General features: G+C 43.2%; 1 protein-coding gene across 1 annotated transcript in view; it reads left to right on the forward strand.

Annotated features, from left to right (window-relative positions):
- Positions 1 to 5,624: 5,624 nt before the first annotated feature.
- The window catches only part of PELI2 (pellino E3 ubiquitin protein ligase family member 2), a 75,498-nt gene continuing 59,873 nt past the window's right edge, over positions 5,625 to 21,249 (forward strand). Inside the window, exons 1-2 of the mRNA XM_019551164.1 lie at positions 5,625 to 5,745; positions 6,605 to 6,789. Of these exons, the coding sequence (XP_019406709.1) occupies positions 5,625 to 5,745; positions 6,605 to 6,789 (306 nt within the window). The remainder of the gene's footprint in view (positions 5,746 to 6,604; positions 6,790 to 21,249) is intronic.

Genomic DNA, 21,249 nt, shown 5'->3' on the forward strand with positions numbered 1-21,249 from the left:
AGAAAGTGTATCCTGGTAGGGGTACACAGGGAGCTGGTAAATCTGGAAGGGGTACACAATTAGAAAACGTTTGGGAACCCCTGGACTACAGATTATAGCCACGCTATACATGGGTGAGGGCATTTTTTCAGTTTAGTTTCTAGAATGGAAACGAGAGGTTTGCCCTAAGACACAACTCTGCAGTGGAGTTTACACCAACATTATGTGTAGTTGTAGTAGTTTCTGTGCAAAAGCTTTTGCTTATCTTGGTGGAATTGGTTCCTTATGAAGAGTATTTGTCTATTAGCTTACATAAGATCATTTCAGAAGCTCAATGTTATAGACATGGTAATGGTATACAATGCTTGTATGCTACCCCACATTTAAGGTACTAAAAAACTGGCTAATTACAACTTGCTTGTGGGATAACCATAGTTTGCGGGAGCCGGGGGGTTACTGGTACCCATGGCTGTGAAGTGCTTTCTTTTTTTGTCTTTGCAGTCCTTGCTTTGACGGTGACTTTAAGGTTGTATACTGAAGTTGTTCTCTTCACAATTTAAAGATCTTTATTGTCATGACTTAACAGAAGTGCATGGCTGCACAGCACTTTAAAAATGGGTATAGTGCTTTAAATTAACCCTTGTTAAAAAAGCTATTAAATTTGAAGCGCTGTATTTTAACAGAGAGCATTGGCGCTGCCCTCCTGCCTGGCTGGAGACCCTGCTCTCTCCTGGCACGGTACATTTGGGAAAGGCCTCTGCAGTCCTGGATGAGAGCGAGAGAGAGGGAGAGGGAGGGGAAGAGAGGGAGAGGCTGGGAAGGGGTGGTGCAGGATGGGACTCATCAAACATCCACAGATCATGGAGCCCCAGAGCAGCCATGGCTGGGAGCTTGGCATAGCACCTGGGCATTGCCTGGGGGCTGGAATGGCACCTCTTTCCCCCCCCAACTCCCCCTACCCCACTTCTGCCAGCCCCCATTTCGCTTTGTGTGCCCCTGCTGTTCCCTTGCTCTGTGCCCAGCTCCACCTTCTCCACTGGTCTGCTGTTCTTGCAGTCTCCTGCAGCCCCAGGAGGCTGTGGAGCCTCCTAGCCTGCAAAATGCAGGGAGGCTTAGAGCAACCAACACCCCCCCCCCTGAAAAATGCTCTAAATCACAAGTGGACAGGACAGAGCACTTCTGTACATAAGTTGGTTTCTGGGTGCAGTTCAAGTATCCAAAGCTGTTTGTGGCTTTGGTGCTTTATATTTGAGACTTTACCTGCAGTTCAGTACCACTGATCTTTGAAGTGATGGAAGTGGTGCTGATGTAGAAGCAGAATTCATATCTTGCAAGATCAGACGATACTGTTTTAACAAGCAGCATAGGTCTCCAGCAAATTCTGGCACTAGGAGAATTTGACAGAATAGTGTGGATACGTCTTTTTTAAGCCACGTTTTTTCTTTTGTCTTGCTTTCCTCTGACACCTTCTGGCATCTCAGAGATTTTAGGGAACTTCAGATAATAGCATGTGAGCAGGAAGTTCTTGCTTAAAGGGCCTTTAGCTCTGGAACATGCTGCATACTAATGGTACAGAGCCCACCGGCTCTAGGCTTTTGATGGGGTTGAAAGGGTTTTCACTTTCTGTAGGTTGGTTGCTCATAGTTTGACACATTTCATATTTCAGACATTGATGTGGTAGAGCCGGGGTTGTCAACCTGCAAGTTGGGGTATGGCCTTTGGTCAAAGCGTATGGACCTTGGTGGGGGAAGAGAGTGGAGGGGACCCAAGACCGCTCTGGTTGCTGTTGAATCGGGGTGGATCTACAGAGCCATGAGCCTAGAAGCTGCAGTGGTTTCTGTGGGGCAGGGATATGGCTATTGCCATCATCATCCCTCTGCCTCTAGCTCTTATCTAACTGTTCTTTCTCTTCTTCCTCTTCCTCCTCCTTCTCATGGTTCTGCAGGAACTGGGGCTGCTGTGCCTGGACCAGCTTGGAGAAGGCCCAAGAGCAATTGTCTGGTACTGTACTGCAGGAAAAAATGAACCATGGAAGGAGAAGCAGGATACCCTCCCACCCCCATCCCATGTAATAAGAAAGAGGGATAGCTCAGTCACTAATAAGAGGGAAGTTGAAATAGGGACACAGAAAGGAAACTAAGGAGAGGGGCTGCTTCTGCTGCTTCATAAATATCCAGTATGGGAAGAAAGGTGAATGCATCTTCTAACAGGAATGCACAAGTCTGGTGGAGTTCAGGCCTCGAGCATGCAGGGTGGGACTGGGGAGGGCTTCATTAGTGAGGAAGGGAGATCCCTGTGTTTGTCTGGAAAGGATCTTGGGTATTTGAGGTGGTTCAGTTGCTGGTATCTCAAGCTTTAGGTAGTGGTGGTGAACAGTGTGGCCTACCAGGACAGCTGCAGGATTGCATGCGCTGCCCCCAGGGTGAACACACTGAGTACTTCTGGCCTAAAGAAATGCGGGATACGTTTATATAGTAACTATTACCTATGGCCAAGAAGGGGATTCCCTGCATTCATATAACATTTATGTACGTTTACTAACCTGCTTCTGATCTATTTTCCAGAGCTAGAGGCAAAAGACAAGCTGTAGCTCTAAAAGTAAAGCATAACAAATGCTTTCTTCTTTCTGATTGCAACTCTGGTTTTAGGTTTTAAATGAAAGATATTTTTTTCAGCCCTTCAGGTGCACTACAGTGTTTAAAATTAAATAGATTCTCTGCCTCCAGAATAAGTTTTGATAGAAGGCTGCAGCCAGAAACACTCCTACAAATTAAAATACTAAGATTACCACTCTGAGCTATTCCAGTACTTTAGGGAAGGAAAACTTTTTGTAGCATTCTGACATGTGGCAGTAAACTTGCTTTTTTCCTTACAGCTGTATAGCTTGTCATTAAAATATATACATACAATTTTCATGAATTTGCCTAATCTGACTAGAGGAATTGGAGGAATAATGTGAGCAAAGCAAAGTGTTTTTGCAGATGATGGTGTAAAAAGATGTAACCATTTTCAAAGGCCTCTGTCTTGGACAAAATCTAACACACAGGTACTTTGCAAAATGAAAGTGTGAGAATTCATATGAAATCAGCTTTTACAGAAGTTGTAGACTCTTCATCACTGGAGGTGTTGAAGAAGAGGTTGGACAGCCACTGGTCAGAGATGATCTAGGTGTGACCATACCTATGTTCTACCATGGGTATTTCCTGTGCTTCTGGGCTTTCCTGGTTGCTCCTTTTCCTCTCTCCCCCTCACCCCCCCTCCACTTTTTTCCTGCTGTGTCAGGATTTTTTTTAAGCCTCCCAAGATGCATTGGGTGTTGGCTACAGCTAAGGTCAGGGACTTCGGCTGGGGTGTGCTGATGTTTCTGCTAGGAGCAAGCTGGATGTTCCTGGCTAGAGGGCCTTGCCCCTCTGTTCAAAGTCAGACCAATCCCCATATTTGTGGTTAGGAAAGAATTTTACCCCATGGTCAGCTAGGTATAATGGTGGGGGCTCCCTGTAGCAGGGAGCATGGCCTTCAGCCCAGGACCTCTTGCATGTATATTGACAACGTTTCATAGAAGCAGGATGTTGACTGCTGTGGTTCGCCTGCTTTACCTGCGGCATGTTAGGGTGTTAGGTCTATGCTGGGTCAGGGTTGACTGTAGTTTCACGTAGAGTTTAGATTATGGTTGTATGGGATGTTTTGGATAGGGATGATCCCGTTTCAGGCAGGGGGCTGAACTAGATGACCTTTGGAGGTTCCTTCCAACCTTACTTCTGTATGACTTCTAAGACTGCTACTCGATATAGAAACCACATTCTTCTATATCGCTCTTTGTTTCCAACTTAGACGAGTTGGATCTAGAAAAACTTAAAATACAAAATATTAGCTTCATTTCTAACTCCTCATGAAATCATATGTTATTGGTTTCTTCAAAGAAAACTAGCATTTGAGAAGGCAAGCTAAAACCTGCCTGCATGTTTTACTGGCATTTTGTTTGCTATATAGATATGGAGGGAGCGGGGTGAGAATGTAGAAAGCTCTCCTGCAAAGCATCAAAACTCTCCAGAGTTAGAAAATATTAGAATTTGAGGTTGTCTGTACAACATTTAGTTGCATGTCTCTTCTGTGTACATGTGCTTTAGTCTTGCATGGTTGTGCTGTTTGTGGCCTTGTCTTTCTTGGCTGTCAAGAAAGTGTGATTGTTGAAAGGCAGCTTATTGAATGTATAGGCCAAAACTTTTTCACACCATCTAAACCCTGCACTGAATTTGGTTTTTAAGCCAGAAGCCAGGTCAGGGTAGTACCTCAGACACTAACTAGTTCAAAGATGCTTAAGCTTTTGTAGGCAACGGCTTACAAGCAACCCCTGCTTAACGCTGTTTCACTATAATGCTCATTTGAAATTGATACCTGATTCCACTTAGCACTCAGCTAGTTTCGTTATAACGCTCGCTGTTGCCATCTTGGGTCATTAAAAACACTTGCAGTTGCCATCTTGGGTCATCAGATACTTTCAGTTTTGCTTAATGCTCATTTCGCTTAACACTAGGTTTTTCAGGAACCAATTAAGAGCGGGAGTTGCCTGTACTTCATCAGATGTTATGGATTAATTCAGTTCTGTCAACTTAATTTATGAGCTGATCATAAATGATAATGTACAAGTATTTTACAAACCCTAATGAATCCTTTTCATACCACTTCTTTGTGGTATGACCCTTCTTTTTATATACCAGTATAAGAAACTGAGTTAAACTGGAGTTCAACTGAAAAGGGCCCACTGACTTGTAGGGATCTAGCTTTTAGATTAAATGTTAAGAGGAGTTTAAAAGTTCCTGTGACTTCACTTGCATTTATGCACTGCTGCAAAGCAGGCCCCAGGTGTCTCAAGTCGGGTACCCAGCAATAAGACAGTGACCCCCTGTGAAGTTTTAGTTTTTTTTATGTGACTTGCCCAGTGCTACATAGGAGTTCGATGGCAGAGGCAGGGGTAGAGCCAGTTCTCCAGGGCACCATTTAGCATCCTTAACCATGCGACCATCCTTCCTGCCTCACTTACTATGCGCCTTATGAGAGCTAAATCAATTAAAGCAAAGAATAAGGCAGCTGCCTGAATCTCTACATACGCTTACTTATTCCTTGCATTATCCATCTGTTGCCTAAAATAAGGCTCTGCCTGGGAAAGTACGTCTACTTCCCAGTGAGCCTTGTTATAACAAACTTGATCGTAACCTGATTTGTGGAGTGACTGCTGCCTTCCCATGAGGCACAGTTGAAATGATGTAGCCTGTTGGGGGTAGGGGATGCGGACTGGACCACTTAAATCATTTGTATAAATTAGTTTTCAAGGGTCTCTGGAATTTTTGTATGTTTTTGCTTTTCTAAGGATACTAGCCAACTTCCAGCTTTCCTTCCATCTCCCTCCTTCCTTCTCTTCCTTATTATGCTAGCAGGCTGTCCTTGGAAAGTGAAGCTGTAGAGAATGAACGTCCCTGACTGCAGAAAACGAGACAATTTTCTATTCAAATTTGTAAATTGACCTACTTTAGTAATTTGTCAAGATGAGTAGGTATGAAATCTGCTTGAGCAAGAAGGGATGGCATGTGGGACCGCATCTGTCACTTGCACAGACAACCTTGGGAGACACATTTATAAAAGCACTTATGGCAACTCACAAGCACGTTGCAACATGTGCCAGGACTGTAATAAGAAAGCGGTTCTTCACCAAAGGTTTCGGGGAAGATGGGGGAAACTTAAAGCTTGTCCTTTCCAGGGAAATCCTCTGTAAGCCGTGTAGGGGGTGAAAAAAACAGATCCTTCCTCCTGGGCTGGATCTGGGCACAGTGGCGCAGAGCGAGCAGCTGTGGCATGAGGTTGTCATGGCTGACTTGTCGCCAGCATGGGAGTCTGGTGGCAGGCCCTACCCCTTCCCACCCCACCCCCAAATGCCTGGCCCTTCCAGGGGCTCCATGAGCCAGGTGAAGTACCTCTTTGAGTCAGATCTGACCTGCAGAATGGGTCTTTGATTTCCTTGTTCTCAATGCTTGTTAGGAGCTTATGAAAATCTCTGACTTCAGGGAACGGATTGCATCCATTTCTAATGAGACTTGTGATCTGAAGTCACTTACAGATCCTGCTTCTCGCAGAGCTATCTCTTGATGGCTCGTGGAAGAAGGGAGAAACACCTGCTTCTAAAGAGTCCAATATTTGCAATGTTCAGAAGTGATAAATTGTACCCTGAGCACAGAAAAACTGGAATTGGTTGGAAAACCAAATAATTGTTTCGTTGTAGAGGTCAGACAGTGTTTCCCTACTTCAGTGGTTCTCAGCCTTTTTAGGCTCCTGGATCTCATGGTACGCAGTGGGGCCGTGGTGTCCCTGTTAAGAACAACTACTCTAGTTCCTACAACCAACTGTCTTAGAGGCGGTGTAATCAATTGCTGCCCTTTCTTAGTGTTAGGTAAGTATTGATATTGAAAATATTGGTAAGGAAAGTGCTGAGTACTGCACACTTGTCAACTGGAATCAACTCTTGTTGAAACTCTTCAGAAAATGAACCTGCATAGATTGGTTCTCGTTTTGTTCCAGGGCATGATTCTTCCTGCTGTATGATCTTTACGATGTGCTGTGACAGTTTTATGAGCATTGTTACTGCTCTCTCTTGCTTATCCCAGGCTAACTTTTTGTTTTGTTTGTAGGTACAATGGCTCCCTGCCTAATGGTGACAGAGGACGTAGGAAAAGCAGATTTGCTCTCTACAAACGACCCAAAGCTAATGGAGTCAAACCTAGTACTGTTCATGTGATTTCTACCCCCCAAGCATCCAAGGTATGTGGCTGTTGGAGAGCTTTCTCCTCTTGATATCTTGACTGAAGATACAATATTAGTAGTGTACTTGCCCCCCTTTTTTGTGCTTCGTTGCCATTTCGGTGGTTCTTGGTGTTTCGAATCAGTGAAAGAGTGTGATGAGAAATCTTCAGTGTCTCCTCTTTCTGGTGATACTTGCTCTGATTAAAACTTGAAAGCTGCCTTTGAAGAGAACTTTAATTTCTGATCTTATGGCTTCCATACAATGGCTTATTGGTAGGACAATTATTATTATTTTGTTTGCTATTTGAGGTACAGAACAAAATGTGGCTCTAACATCTAGAGCGTAGGACCTATTTTTGCTGCATAGCCAGAGGTAACTTTTAACATGTTGATGCTTAAGCTGTTGCTTGCACTTCAGTTAACACCTTTTCAGGAAGAAAATTAGCGTTCTGTTGAGCAAAACAGTGTTGATCTCCCTGGGATTCTAGTAATTCATAAAAATGTGTGGTTGTATAACATGCACAAAAGTGTCCCATGGGTTGTCTGGTGTGTATATACCCTCCCTTCCCCTAACCTAGTCATGATAGGGAAGTAAACTGAAGCTCCTGGTCAAAGAGATGGTAACTTGCTAAAGAATGGTGTTCTGTTTTAGTTGAATATGGTACGTCCTGTGCAATGTGGGTGAGACACTTCTTTTCTACACATTGTTATTTATAGTTACTGAGATCCTAAAATATGGGCAAGGTAGCTATCAGTGGACTTTGATTTGAGATCTAGATAATATATTTGTCAAGTCATGTAAGAGTTTGTCCAAACACAGACTGTGCGCCATAGATTTTGGTTAAAGATTTTTATTAAAGAAACTTCATTAATAAAGACATTTTAAGTTGCTTTTAAACACCCTTCATCAGGCCTGATGAAGGGCGTTTGTGCCCGAAAGCTTGCAATTAAAGAACTTTTTTGCAAGGATCGAGTTGGTCTAATAAAAGATAGCACCTCTACTATGAGTCCTGATTGCTTTTTCCTCTAGCCCAATGTGGCTACAACCTGGATACCTGATTTCAGATTAGATTTGCTGTTTTTCTTTTAATTATTCTAGAACATACATATTTACAACAAAAGAAAGGCAATAAAATTGATGTAAAGAAAATGCAGTGATACTGTGTACTGAGGCAGGAGGAAGAACCAATGTCAGGAGAATATCATTAATGCTAAATTCTATGCATGGGAAGAGGAATGCCCGTTGTGCAACTGTGAGTTAAAAATAAATCTCAGATCATTAATAGAAATGAAGAAAACTTAATGGCAAATGGTGAATATGAATAGAAAAGGGCAGTCAGCATACTAGAGTCCTGATGTGTATTTGGCTTAAGAAGAAAAAAGCACTGAAGAGCTATCCAATTACTTGACGCAGATCTTCATCATGTTTTTAGAAGCCTTAAACTGTTTTAATATTTGGTTTGAAGAATGGAAGATGGGGAAGACACAGGCAGTAAGATGAATCCACAAACTTAAAAAAAATAGCTTGCAAATTAAATACTTTTTTTGCAAATATCTAGGTGGTCTAATAAAAGATATCACCTGTACCACAAGTTCTGATCCTCAAACTATGTATTTACCAAATGATTCGGCAGAAGATACGGCTCCAAGAAGAGAGAATGGTGCTTTTGTCAATCTGCTTTTCATTTGGAGAAATGCTGTAAAGAAAACAGCCATTTATAGTCAGGGTACGTGACTGGATCTTTAAGAAGACGTAGAACAATTTTAGACAGAGGCTGCAAAGAGCCATTTGGCTAGTCGGCTGCAGTTTTGCAAACCTCAAGGATTCAGAGTTGCCTTCAACCGTTAAATAAATGTGGGTGCCTTTTTTGAGCCCTTAGGGAAGTGGTTCTCAACCTTTTCAGGGTGAAGGCATCCTACCACTGCTTTTTATTTTTGGTGGGGTTTTTTAATGCAGGAAAACCTTGGGCTGAGGACCACTTTTAGTGCTGCCTTGGCTTACCTGAGGCTGCTTAGCTGGGTTCTGCTGCTGGGAAGGGCTGTGTAACTGCAGTGAAACTGCCCTGTGTTGCAAAGCCAGCTTGGGAAGGGCTGTACCACATGCAGGCACTCCCCTGGCATTAGCGCTCCCAAAGGAGCATACCGCTGGCAGCAAAGCTGCCTCTAGCAGTGCAGCTCTTTCTGATCCATCCCTGCCCCCCACCCTCACCCCATGCTCCTCGTGGAAACTGGAGTAGCAGGACAGTTTCACCCACACCTGATCCTGTTTTGGTCCCTGTTCCTCTTGCTACCCTAGGATGACAGTCAAAACAGGGATATAGGCAGGAGCAAGAAATACACGGCTGTTTCCTGCTTTTTTTGTTTTCCAGAGATTCAAATCCATCCGCTTCCTCATTGTGGAAGGGCATGAGGCAGAGCTAGGTAACCTAATGACAAACCCCACATTTCATGAGTAGAAGTGAACTGGGGGAAGAGGCAGAAGAAGATAGTAAGCTGTCCTCCAATCACTAAGACAAACAGAGATAAAGTCACAGGTGGGGTTTCTTTTTTTTCTTTTTTAAAGATCTCATCTTTGATGACTTTCTGAACAGCAGCCCCATTCTGAGTACCTGTTGCCTTAAGATGCATAGCACACATGACGAAGGCTTGCTGAGCATCCGGAATGGCATTATACACTTTCCTAAAGCTAGGATGAGGAGCGCTAAGAGTAGGAGGGTCAAGATGCAGGACCTGATTGAGAAGCTGAAAAATTGCCACTTCGTAAAGTGGTGGAGGAAGGGAGGTGAGAACTGTGAATGGCAGTGGGGAGGGAAATGTGAAACACATATCCCCCAGAAAATAAGAGTCGGCAAAGAGGTAATGCACAGCTACACCCTCAAGGACCATAGATCACATCTGGTCCCTCCCCTGATCACAAGGTTGAGGTGCAGGAGAGCAGAAGACATCAGCTAAATAAAAGTCTGAGCAAAGTCTTCAAGATTGGCCTTTCCAGATATATAGGCGGCTGCTGTCATTGGTAAATGCAGATCTCCCACTATTTGGCATGCTGTTACCTCGAGGCTAGATGGCGAGCAAGGCAGAATCCAGTTCGCTCTTAAACGAAGCAGGTGAATGACTGACTGACTGCATGAATACATATCAGTATACAGCATGTATTTATAAATATACATACGTGTGCAAAGTATATGCTGTGTTTACCCAAGTCTAAGGCAGCTCCATATCTTTAGGATGATTACCCCCACTTCTCGGTTATAATTTTCCATGTATAGTATCTAAATTATTGGGGGTAGTCCTTTTAAATTTGTTCCTCCCCCCCACCCCTCCTACCTGTTATGGGGAGGTAATGGCAGAAGTGGGGAGGGCCCAGACCTTTTAAGTCGCTGTAAGTGCAGTATGTTTTATTTCACTGAGCTCTGACAGGCATGTGATTGTTGGTCTATTTGCTGTATAGCAACTCACTATATCCATAGATAGGCAGTGTAGAAATTAGTGATTTAATGAATGCTTTATGCAACACATAATAAACAAAAGGGTTATGCTGCTATACTACATCATATACTGTAACAGTTGTCCATACCAAAAAAAATCTTTCTTGCCCAACGAACCTTTTTTGTTCAGGCTACCTGTTGAAGTCCCCTTCAAAACTTAAGGTCCGGTATGGGGCTGTTTTGTATGTGCTGTTAATATTTGGTCCATATTGGCTAGAAATGTTCAGCAAAACTACATAATGCTGTGGATTTTGGAGATGTGCGTGCACTTTTCATAGTGGGGGAAGCAAAACAAAGCCTACACTTCAGATACGGTATCTTCTAACATCTGGGTTTCACAATACTTAACCGCCTGCCAAGCACCCCAAGGCATCTGGTTAGCTAACATAATAACTTTCATCCGCATTACATTTATTGTAATGTGGATAAAATGTACACAATGCAGTCAGTGCTTTTATGAAGACGATAAGGGAAGTGCGAGTTGGTAATTAAAACCTCTTACTCTCTTGAGATGTTGGATTCAGGTAGATACGTCGGGTTGAAATTATTCTTTTGCACTTTCTCTGAACCTTTATAAGAAATCTTTTGTGTACTTATATTGCTGTGTAAGGGAAGGCTTATGGATGTATGCCAGACAGCGGTGATACAGTGGATTTCAGCTAGTGCTGCCTCAGATATGCAAAAGGACCTTTTAAAATTTTAAACCTTTTGATAGGGCTTTCTGACACCTAAGAAACCTGAAACTAAATCAATTTCTGCTAGAAAGGTTTATGCACAGCTCATTGTAAATGGTTCCAGGAACCTGGAATAAAGAAAAGAGAGGGACCTTCCTTTGTTCCTGCAAATAACTTACAGCTTGACATTAACTTTTTTGTTATGCTCTGGCTGTTTCAGCATAGGTCTCTTTTCAGCCATGAAAGTCTAAGTGGTACTTTTCACTGTACAGAATGTAAAGAAGCAGATTCCTTCCCCCGCTTTTAACTTCCTGGTTATAAAACTTCGATTCTTGTTGTTTGCCCCTTTGCATGGACACTGCAAAATTGATAGGTTCCAGTTGAGGCAGATGCTTATTTTGCTTTCGCACTTTCTGCTAGTGGCCTTAATTGAACCTTTTTTGCCAAAAAAGATCACTCCTTGCTGCTGTGGCTTCAGAGTGATGGTCCATGCCAACAGCAAAGTCACGGACAACAAATGAACCTCAGTATTTCCAACAGAATGTAGTGCTCATCCATCATATGCTTTTGCATAGAGTGACACATGGTGAGACTGCTTATGTAGAAACCCCATTAATATCTAGCGCATGAAACTGAACATCTATTTTGGTGATTTGAGGCCTTAGGCATTCTTCAGGTAGTTTTCTACTATACCATGTTGTTCTGCAAAGCCAAGAGCATCCATTTGAGAGATCCATTTCTAGTGGGCACGAAACTATCAATATTGCATAAAGTTAACTTGTAAGAGAGCTCTTATGCTATTTCATTGCTAATTGTTTCAGTGTGAATGTTCAAATAACTTTGATTTTAGTTTCCCTTTTAATGGGGAGTGTGACATATTACTAGACTGGCAGCTTTTAAGCATAAACTTCACAGGTTACAAAACAAGCTAAAGGGAGCTTTCTCCTTTTGTCGCTATTAGTGAAACCTGAACATGATCTTGTGGGACTATTTCATCTTGCAGGGCTGCAGGGGATGTCTCTCTGAATAGCAGAGAAAGCTGGGGGTATAATTTATGGATGTCTTCCCTCTATGAAGCATATTGAGATCAACGTCAGCCTTCTGAAGGTCATAATTGACCTTGGTGGGACTTGAGATGTTTTCTTATTGCTAATAAAGAAAACAGCAAAAACTTGCTGAAAGAATTCCAAATGTTGTGACTTTTTTTTTAGCTATATGCAAATGGAGGCTACATTGGATTTGAAATGTGTCAACTAATAGTCGAGTAGTCATGCTTGCTTGTGCAAATCTTCCAGATGTGAATTTGAAATGTCAGATTTGGAGGCTTATACATCAGTCTTCATTGGCTGTTATAAAGCAAGGTTGCTCAACCTCTGACCCTTGGGCCAAATGCAGCCCGTGGAGTGTTCACATTTGGCCTGTGGGGTTGCCCATGGGTCAGGAAATTTGGCAGCAGGGAAGTGGTGGCCATTAATACAGCCACCCTCTACCTGCTGGGCCTGGTTGAGTAGCCCCCTCCCCCCAGGGGGCTGCATGGAAGCCAGCTGGTCCCCTTGCATATGGCCAGATGGTGCCTGCTATGCCCACCCAGGGAGCAGGATTGGGACCACCGACCGGATCCAGCCTACAGACAGACCAGGCACTGCTGATCGAGCCACCGGGCAAGAAGGCCAAGCACCATTGGTCTAAAGCATTGCCTGAGAATTGCGGGTTCATGAAACAAAGCAGTTTAGATGGAGGTCCTGCATTCTGGCTAAGAACCTACGTGAGCAGTCTTGTTAAAGCATGGCTACCCCTTTTTATTGATGATTAAATATCGTGTCTTGACACTCGGTGCTAGAAGAATCTGCATTTGCTTTCATTTAAGCATTCTTGAATTGCTAAATTGTTGGGAAAACAAAAAGAAAAGTATTAAATGCCTCTTTACAAGCATGTGGTCTGGCTTGCTTGGGACTGAAGTTTCATTTTTGTTGGCTTGCAGTAGGGGAAAAGAACATCTTTCCTTGGCTTGAAGTTGGTATTTCAAGCTGGGTGGAGAGGGTCTTTCTGATTCCTGGTCCAGCTCTACCTGCAGGGTTGGTTTCTGCTTCACCACAACAGCACCAGATACAGTCACAAATTAGGTTCCTGCAGACCTAAGCAAATTTCAGGCTGCTGTGGGGTATTGCAAAATGGAGAGATGCAAGTAATTGCTAGGGTTGGTGATAACACTCTTTTTACTTGGAAGACAAGGGAAGATGAGCAAGCATGGGACTTCCCATGACGATTTTTCCAAAGCTGATCCTTCCATCTGCATAGATCAGGAAGATAGTGTTGGCAGCACTTTCCTCTTCTGATTTTGGTATGAGTGACTGACGTGTTATTGATAGGGATAGGCAAGGAAGAACTAAATGTTCTTATTTATCTTAAAATGTGATTATTCTTAAGGAGCCTTCCATTCTAAATGCTTCTGGATGCAGCTTCTGGTAGTCAGAATTGGGGTCAGGCAGCACTTGATAGCTTCACAAACTATCAGGAAGGTTTAATTGGACAGGAGGTAACGATTTCTCTGAGTAGTCCACTGATGAGCACATACAGTGGCTAGATACTGCCATGTTCAACAAATAGGAAACCAGTTGCAAATTTTCAGGCTCCCTTGATTCTTTAACCTTCCTAATAGTCTCCTTTTTCAGGACTAGTCAGGGGATTTTTGGCTCGTCTTACATAGCATTGGAACACAGTGCAAGGTGGCACTTAATGCACTTGCTTATTCTCTCTATAAGCTTATAACTTTATACAAAAAGTCTGGAACTCAAGAAGAGTTTATTGGAGGGGCTGCCCTGCCCTGCCTTCTGCCTAATTTCAGACTAACACAACTATCTCTCTCTTTCTACTTATGGAAGGCATTTGAAGTAGGCTGTCATAGGGGATGGAAGGCACTGAAGACTCATTGGAGGACTGCATGAAATGAAAGAAGCTACCTTGAACTGTCTGTTTTCCTCCCGTCTTTCTGTACTGCAGGTGTGATGTGGTTTGGGGGTTTTTTTCTACAGCCTTAAATAGGACATACTGCTAACGGGTATGCTCCTTCATTCTATCATACCATTTCAAATTCCAGGCTAATAGTTGCAATGCCTCTTAGGCTGGCTTGAGGTTGAACAAATTGCAGCCAGTTAATAGCAGATCTTACTTTAGGAAATAGATTTAGGTGTTACTAATGGATCTTTTTTGTACCGTACCTGTATGTATTTAAAATCTGTTAAATCAGTACTAAAATATAGTCTTGTGACATTAGCTCCTCCAGGCAAATTGACAAGCTCAAGGCTTTGTGGGGTGATACTAGCAGTGTAAACACTCCACCAAAGCAAGAGGCTACACTGCACATAAATTCCTCTTCCCAGAGGGAATAAGTTTTACCAGGTCTGTCACTTAAGGTGTTCCTGTTGTTGATGGATGGCATAATACAGAATACTGTCAGGTTTGTTTAGGTAAGAAACAGCTTCAAAACATTGGTGTGCAAGAAGTGGATGGGGGGCATAAAGGGGGTAGGTCTTTATGGTCCATCCCATGTTTTAGTTAGAGGTGCACAGATGTTGGATAAGCACTGATAAAAGGAAAATTAACATTACTGGCTATCAGTTATTTTTTGGCCTGTGTAGCCGATAATCTTACCGATTTAAATATAATGTGCCTTCTGGCTGGGCCCCCGGAGACTGCGGGCATGTGCACAGTTGCAGCATGCACGTGGCCAGAAAAGTAACTGGGTAGCGTGGAGAGCACCGCCTTGCAGGTAAGTTGTGGGGGGCAAGGGGAATGGGGGGGGTAGATTGAGGTCCTCACAGTGAGGGAGGGAGTGGGGCAGGGGCTGGTGGTGCTGCCCAGCCAGGGTGGTGAATGGGACCCTGAGGTGCTTGTTCAGGAGTGCGGGGGAAGTGTGTGGGGTGGGGGCTCCCCATCACTGTGTTCACCCTAGTTTTAATATAATGTTGCCACTAGTATGTTCTGAATTAGTCCTCTGTTTGGGGAAGAGTCTTAAGTTCACCTATTTACTGACTAACAATTAGTTTTCAAAACTGATGTTGTTTTACCTTTTTTCTTCGGTCTCTTTCTTCTTTAAGCTTAGAAGCATCTTCAAAAATGTTACTTATAGTTGAAATTGTAATAAACCATTTTTGGGGGCTGTGACAGGCCTGAAGACCAGCCTTGGAAGGGATCATTTGATACGAGGAAAGTTCTTTTTGTTTGTTTGTTTGATACTGTAGCAACAGCATCAAAATCCTGCGTAACAGGAAGGCAGGGAGGAAGTTGGCACATCCCTGCATGTGACCGCAGTCTGCTCTGCTGACCTACCTTGTAGGCAAACCTGCTGTTTCATCCTCAAGCACACTTGAGAACAAAATTACGTGCAGCAGTGAGGCCAGAACTTCACTGTTCCTTTTACTTAACGTTGACAGTGAAGCTCATATTCAAACCAGCCCTGGCAGGAGCTTGAGAGCCGGGCTGTAGAATTCATTTGCCATTAAGATGCTGCTGTATCGGTTAGCAATTTGCCTCATTCCCAGTGGGCTCCATTTATTGCTGTCTGTGGTTCTTGGAGCAGTAGTTTACTCTGATTCCCTTGCCTAAGTCAGACTTTTGATCTCAAGTCATCAAAACTTTGTGCTGTAGCGGGGTTTTTGGCTCACTAGTTTGGGTCCATTAGATAATAGATGCTGCAGCACAAGGTGTCATCACCTTTTAAGCTATTGCTTGTTAACGGGCACAGTGATTCAGTACATTACCCTTTTCCCATCCATGCAAACTCAAATGGCTAGATTTGGAGAGGGGAGCAAATGGACTTCTAATTAGCTTAGTCTGATAGCTCACGGCTGCCTCATTTTGAATCTTCCTTTATGAGCCCTCGGGACCCACTGGGAAGAATGCAAGACTTTGGTTTTTTTCTAATGGACAATTAGTTAGAGGACCAACTCGTATGCAAGAAACTGTAGATACTCACTGAGCATGTTAGATTATTGGCAATCATTTGTTTATATATTAGTGTGCATAGAATTGCATTTGGTGTTCACTTGTAATGAACTTTTTGTCCAACCAAGCATAATTTTCCCAAAACCAACATTTTGAGCAAATCTGTTTGCAAAAGTGACTTCTACTACTGCTTCCTGCTACTAATTTTGAAGTTGGGCGTAAGGCAAGGTAGATTTGTACCTTGTAGACTAACCAAACAAGATGTATAGCATAAGCTTTTGTAAGCACAGGGCTTACTTCATCAGATGCTGCTTACAAAAGCTTATGCTATACATCTCATTTAATTAGTCTATAAGGTGCACCTCTACCCTGCTTCCTTCCTGCTGTCAGTCACAAACTCTGCAGTGGAGGTGTACTCAACACTGTGGCTAGCAGTGTAAGATCTGTGAATGAAACAGAAAGCACTCTACTTGGAAATGATCTTCATGTTTTTTCCTTTCCACTAACGGAGCGGTTTTGACTGGTGGCATCTCCAGACACTACTGCCTGTTACAGTATCCTTGTGCTGTCTTCTCTGCAAACTGAGGGCATATAAAAAGCACTTACTGCTTTGGCTCTACAGTTGCAATTATACTCTGGGGAAGAGCGGAAGATGGGCTGAATGTGAAGCTGCAAAGGTCTTCTCAAAGAGCTCTGGTTCCTAATGAGTTGAAACTCCTGTTTCCTACTTAGCATGCATTTAATTCCACTGGGGAGGGATAATTGATTTGTGTTTTGTTAGTAAACCTCTGGAGCTTTTCAGAAGCTTTAAAGGTCTCTTACCTTTACATGTTTCAGCCACTAAATGGAGGTGTACCCTCCTCAATTCAGTCGTTAGGTGAACTTTTGCTTCATCTGCCCAGACTCGTCTCTGGGTCTTTGGAAGTTGCTGTTGTCTAAGAATCAGGCTCTTGGTGAAGAAGCTGCAGCTGTTCTAGGCCGTGATATTGCAACGATCTCTGCATGGGCCAGTATCTGTACTTGGATGGCTCCCCTCTGCCTTCTTTAGAAGTCATTGGAGGTGCAGAGATTTTGTGATCCGAAGCTCGCTGCAGTTGGATTCTTGTTAGGCTGGCTTGAAGTAGGGTGCTGTTGTTTCATTTCTTCTAGGAACGACTTTACTCCAGACCGTGGGGCTGGGGCTCTGCATCAGCATCAGCATCAGCATCTTTTAGAACAACTTGCCGGCTGCGGCGACTAAAGCCCGGCTGCTAGAATGATGCTTCAGGGCTGTTGGCAGCGAGACATTACCTTTTCCTTCAGAACATGCCTAAAAGTGGCATTAGCTATATGCCAAATGGATAATTCCTCTTACACAGCAGGAAACCTCAAGATACCTGACTTGCCAGTTTTCTTGCTTGCTTTGAGGTACAAAATTGGAAGTCTAGATCTGAGCTTCTCTTACTTTTTTGCGGAAAGAGGATCTTCATTTTTTTTTTTTTAAACTTGCTATATTACCATAATACTCGTAGCAGACAAACTTTGTGCTTTGAATGGCAGGACATTTTTATCTGTACAGTGCTGTCATGATGCTCTTCCCCTGATAATAACTAAGAGGCCCTTGGAGTTTGTTGCTGCTGCTAACTACATAATTGGATTGTGCCACATACAGGAGGAGCATGCAGCTCCTGTAGTTTGTGTTTCTGCTCACAAGGAATTGTGATGGCCCAGCAAAGGTTCTGCAGGCAAAGAAACTATTGGTTTATGTAGAAATAATGATTTCCCCTTTTTAACTCATTATAGTTGTTCTTGAACAAAGAGGAACTGCATCTCTTGTCAACCATGGACTCAGGACTTGGCTTTGTCAAATTCAAATGATAACCCAAATTTCAGGAAACTATAGGAACTTCACAAAATTGTCTTTGCCTTCACCTTGCTCAGTAGAATGGAGTAGTGACGCTTACTTCCTTTAAAAAAAAAAAATGTTTGAGGTCTGCTGGTGGAATGAGTTATATCAGGACTTAGTCTTCACATTTTTAGCCGGTTGCAATTAGATACTTGATTGTAGAATGGCTGCTAGTTACTGGTGGAGCACTTTGAAACTGCACTGAACTTACACAAGTGATTGGATAGTGTCTACTTTGCTATAATTTGGGAGAAAGAAGAGGTTTTTTGTTTTGGGGGAGACGGTTTGGTCAATCAGCATTGCATCAACTCTATAAAGACATGCTCTAATACTTGAATGATAAAATTCCAGCTGCTACTAGATCTAGCTGTGCTCGAGACAGCAGTTGTTGGAGCAATGGGTATAAGGAGGCAAGACAGTAATCCGAATCTTTGCCTCGGAGGTTTGGTGCATTGCAAACTGACATTTTGTCACGGGGAGATGTCCCCATGTTTTATAGTGCGGTCTGTTTGTGGTTCCAGACCTACTGCATGAATAAATATGTGAATCCAACTTTTAAAGCTTGGAACAAAGCTTCAAGAATTGCATTTTTCTTGTCTCACCCGCATGTGGCTGCTTATGCCGGGTGGGCACAATGGGTTTAAAGTGATCAGGAGCTGAAGCTAAAGTCCCACGTGCAGCTGTCCCAGCAGCTCCCCAACCACCAGCTGTGAGTGTGGTACCCGGCATGTGTCCCCATGGCCCCTGCCACTTCCCCGTGCTGCCTGGAGCAGCACAGCAGGGGCAAGAGGAGGGGGAGCTGCTGGAGGCGGGGGAGCTGAGCAGTACTTGAATGTCTGCAGTGGGAACAGGTCTGCTGGGAAGCTGTGCGTGCTGGCCGGGGCTAGGGCTGGGATGGTGCCATTGGCAAGCGTGGTGCAGGTGGGAGTGGTTGGGGCCTGGCCCCATGGTGAGTGTCACGGGGGGGCGAAGGGAGGGGACCGCGCCTGCACCGTACTGCCTGGGCGAGCTCTGCTGCATGAACCCAGCCGCCTCCTGGGACCTAGCACACAGGTAGCCCCCTCTTCTCCCACCCCCCACAATATACAAGAGTAGGACTTTATTTTGTGTTATTATACAGTCACCTCTATATACACTACTCAGAAAAAAATAGGTACAGCAATTATTTTTTGCCATAAAAATTAAAATATGCTACAGTAGATGTTTGGTTTTTAGTATACAATTTGTTTTTGGCTATAATTGGTTAAATTGCTATCTTCTGAAAGGTTTTATGCATGAAGCTCTCAAGTCACCAGAAATCCCTCAGTGGCTGTCTGGCCCCAATAATTGCCCACCCCTGGCCTGTATGGACTGTTTTGCAGGGCCTGTCTCCATGGAGTCTGGAACTGTTGAGACAGTACAGTGACGTATGAGGAATTAAGCCACTTCCATTAAAGTGTAATTAAAGGATTCTAGTCAAGTAAACTAGACAGGGTAGTCACGTCAGGGTGGACCTGCTGTGCTGCTGGCTATAAAAAGTAGCTTCGGCCATGTAATCTAGATGGATGGCTGGGCTTAGGCAAGACTTCGAGTCAGATAAACTTGCTTCCATAGTGGTTATCCTAATTGAGTAACCTAAGTAGATGCAATTTATACATACTTTTATTTAAGGGGAATCTTTTGAGAGCCACACTTATCCCTAATTTGCCTTTAACTCCGATTACAGCTAACTTCTAAAACTAATATAAGTGAGAGCTTGGAGGAAAGCATTACTCTTCTGGTTTTTCAGTTCATGCATTTGATAGTACTTTTACGCAGTTGTGTTTTTCTGTGAACTTGCGGAGTGGGGTGGATACTGATGGGCAGGTCCCTGCCTTTTTTCCTTTTTATATCCGTGGGGTTTTGCATAGCAGGAGGAAAGAGAGACTAAATAGGACAACGACTGCAAAACCACAAGAATGAACAGAAGGACTGAAGGGAAATGTTTGACTGACAAATTAGACTTCATGGTGAATGTATCCATTGTGATGCAAGTTTATCAATGCTCACACAATTCTGCTGTGTGTTTGCTTTTTTCGAGGCAGGCTTGTCAAGACTGCAGAAATTCCTCCTCCTTCCCACCCAGCTCCCTGGACTACAGTGTTTGTGTTTGTTCCCAAACTAAATTCTTCTGCCTCTGTCCAGCTTGAACCCACCTAGGAATATTTCAGCCCTGAAGGTCAGTTTAATAAGGAAGTGTCTTGGTGGTCTAAGTTGGAGGTGACCTGACCTCCTACGTGGGCGTGGACCGGTGGTGTGGTTGGGGTCTTTTAGGGTTTCTCTTCCCTTCAAGTGAAAACCTGGCTGCGGTAGGTTGGATCTCTGAAATTCCAGAAACGGATCAAGAGTTCTTGTGAAATGAAGTTCTTCGAAGCTGCATCCTAAAAAGCAACTGCAGCATTTCTTCAGAACAGTTCCCAATATAACTGCAAGTGAGAAAAATGCTTTGCATTCTTTTCCAGAAACTTTTCAAGGCCCCGGTCTGTTTTGAAATAGCACTTAGCATTATCTGGCAAATCTAAAATTAGTAAGTATGTAGTTGTGTTAAACTTTCCTTGGCTCTTGAATTTAGGAGTTTGTTACGTGACTACCCAGAGTTCCTAGCTGCATCTGGTCCTGGATTCATGTTTTGCAGACACTTATCTGACTTATATCAAAAGATAAATTACATTAATTGTGAGATCACTTGATGCATCTAATATTGATCCAGGGGATGCTGTAGAATATTGGTTGAAGCAGGGCCTAACGTTCATTGAAAGCATAGTTATATTTTCAGAGGAAGGATCTGTAACCTTGTACATAGAAGTCAAAAATTGCTATTCAGTGGTTAGGGCACTGGCCTCTTTTTGGCCTAAACGCTGCACAAATAGCGGTGTATTAATTTTGTTTTGTGTTTTTTAAGCACTCTACCCTGAGCAAATATAGACCATGCTTAAACTATTACAGAAGGCTTCTTGGAGGAGTGAAGCAGACAAATTTCCCTCTAGCCACCTTGTAGTTCATTTTCGTTGTCAGAGGAAAACTCTCAACATCAGCTTAATTTTTCTCCTGGTCGTTGTGGGTCTTCATTTGCACTTTTTGTCAAACCTAGAAAGCTGCCATCAAAGTGATTTATTTTTAAAAAAAACAGGAAAAAGCTGAAGTTCATTGCTGAACCATTTAGTGTTTCACAGTTTATCTCTCCGTTTGAAGATTTTTCTGTTTTTATATCTGCGTGTTTCCTGCTGTTTTGCCTGCTATCAGTCTAATGCCAATTTTCCTGCCATTTCACGGTTCCGCACCCTAGACGTAAACCTTTGAAGTGGAACTTTTCTCAAATATCCTGTGAAATCTAAGCTTGCATAACGGTGGCTGCTGCGACCGGGGTGTTGGTATCCTCTGAGGATCCCATCACATTAAGGAAGGATTACCCATTCCTGAAATCATTGTCTGCTCTTAATCAAGATGTGCTTTACAAGATATGAAAATA

Source organism: Crocodylus porosus, unplaced genomic scaffold (genome assembly GCF_001723895.1).
Source record: "Crocodylus porosus isolate Cpor-Errol unplaced genomic scaffold, CroPor_comp1, whole genome shotgun sequence".
Lineage (NCBI taxonomy): Eukaryota > Metazoa > Chordata > Crocodylia > Crocodylidae > Crocodylus > Crocodylus porosus.